Below are 1,558 nucleotides of genomic sequence, written 5' to 3' on the forward strand. Positions count from 1 at the left end.
GGCGGGCGGCGCTCGTTGCTACTCGTGGCGTCTGGCGGGAGGGGGGAACGCCGCTAAGCCAGGACAGCTGACCGCGCGGGGAGGCTGCGCGGCCCCAAACCGCTGTACTGGGCGACCGTGAGGCCTCGCGAGGACCTCAGTTGCAGAGAACGCACAAGAACAAGAGGAGAACCCAGGCGTCACAACATGTCGCCGGCCCTACAGGCTCACAACCCCCACACCACGATCCACGTGTGTATTGAGTATGCGTGAATACACCAGCCCTCACCTGGGGAGAGGGGTAGATGGTGAAGCCCAGCTTGGACTTCTTGCCATAGTCCACCGACAGGCGCTCCAGCAGCAGCGAGCCCAGGCCCGAGCCGGTGCCGCCGCCGACGGCGTTGAACACCAGGAAGCCCTGCAGGCCGGTGCAGTTGTCTGCGAGCTTGCGGATGCGGTCCAGGGCGAGATCCACGATCTCCTTGCCGACTGGGGGTTTGGGTTTTGCGTGGCAGGGGGCGTGCGCGGGGTGAGTGTCGTGAGCGTTGCTGGGAGTGGTTGAGAGGTTGAGGCTCTGACAGTGTGGGCGGCTGGAGGTGCACGTGCCAGCCTTGCCTGAGGCTGCTGATTCCTTGCTAGACGCTAAAACAGTGCTTGGGGTGCAGCAGGCAACAGGCAGTGGCGCGCGTGCATTCAAAACGACAGCTGTCGACGTGCGCCCGCCAGCTGGGCGCTTGCATAGTGCAGATCGGCCCAGGTTTCCAGGCCCTCACTGGTGTAATGGCCGCGGGCAAAGTTGTTGGCGGCGTCCTCCTTGCCAGAGATCAGCTGCTCGGGGTGGAACAGCTGCCTGTAGGTGCCGGTGCGGACCTCGTCCACCACGGTGGGCTCGAGGTCGAGGAAGATGCAGCGGGGCACGTGCTTGCCGGCGCCGGTCTCGGAGAAGAAGGTGTTGAAGGCGTCGTCGCCGCCGCCGATGGTCTTGTCGCTGGGCATCTGAGGGGTTTGTTAGATATGTTTGAGAGGTGGTAAGGAAATGAACGATTGGAGGCCCTGTGTTGTCGAGGTCGCGGCTCGGCAGCGGCAGCCAGGCCAGGCTGGGTCGGGGCGGCGGCTGCCAGCTTGCTGCTGCTGCACTGCCAATTCACCAAGGACGTTCGCATTATTGTGCGCGGATGCGCACCTGGCCATCGGGCTGGATGCCGTGCTCGAGGCAGTAGAGCTCCCAGCAGGCGTTACCGACCTGCGGGGTGCCGTATGGGCAGGGGTTCGAATGGAGTGAGGCAGCCAGATCATGATGCACGGCGGCACAGCAGCGACATAGACGGCGATGAAGCACGTGTGCGGCGCTTGCGGCTATCAGGAGTGCACATTGGGGTGGCAGGGTGCAGCAACCGCATGGCAGGCGGTAGGTGTGATGAGGTGGGGTGGGCGCGATCACGGCGGGAAGGCGTCAGATCGGGGCGTGGGGCAGCGGCGGTGGCAGGGCTTGTGTGACGAGTCTGCACGGTGTTGACGGTGCAGCTGCGCGCACCTGGATGCCGGCCTGGCCAATGTGGATGGAGATGACCTCGCGCAT

The 1,558-nt window shown here is 64.7% G+C and overlaps 1 protein-coding gene across 1 annotated transcript; it reads right to left on the reverse strand.

The window, feature by feature from the left end:
* Window positions 1–53: 53 nt before the first annotated feature.
* MNEG_14495 (Tubulin alpha-1 chain) lies at window positions 54–1,558 on the reverse strand (the record flags this gene model as incomplete). Its single annotated transcript, XM_014037032.1, has 5 exons — window positions 54–107; window positions 269–468; window positions 753–975; window positions 1,163–1,222; window positions 1,514–1,558. 5 exons carry the CDS (start codon window positions 1,556–1,558, stop codon window positions 54–56), a joined length of 582 nt encoding a protein of 193 aa, XP_013892486.1.

The sequence above is a fragment of the Monoraphidium neglectum genome (assembly GCF_000611645.1).
Source record: "Monoraphidium neglectum strain SAG 48.87 unplaced genomic scaffold scaffold04533, whole genome shotgun sequence".
Taxonomy (NCBI): Eukaryota; Viridiplantae; Chlorophyta; class Chlorophyceae; order Sphaeropleales; family Selenastraceae; genus Monoraphidium; species Monoraphidium neglectum.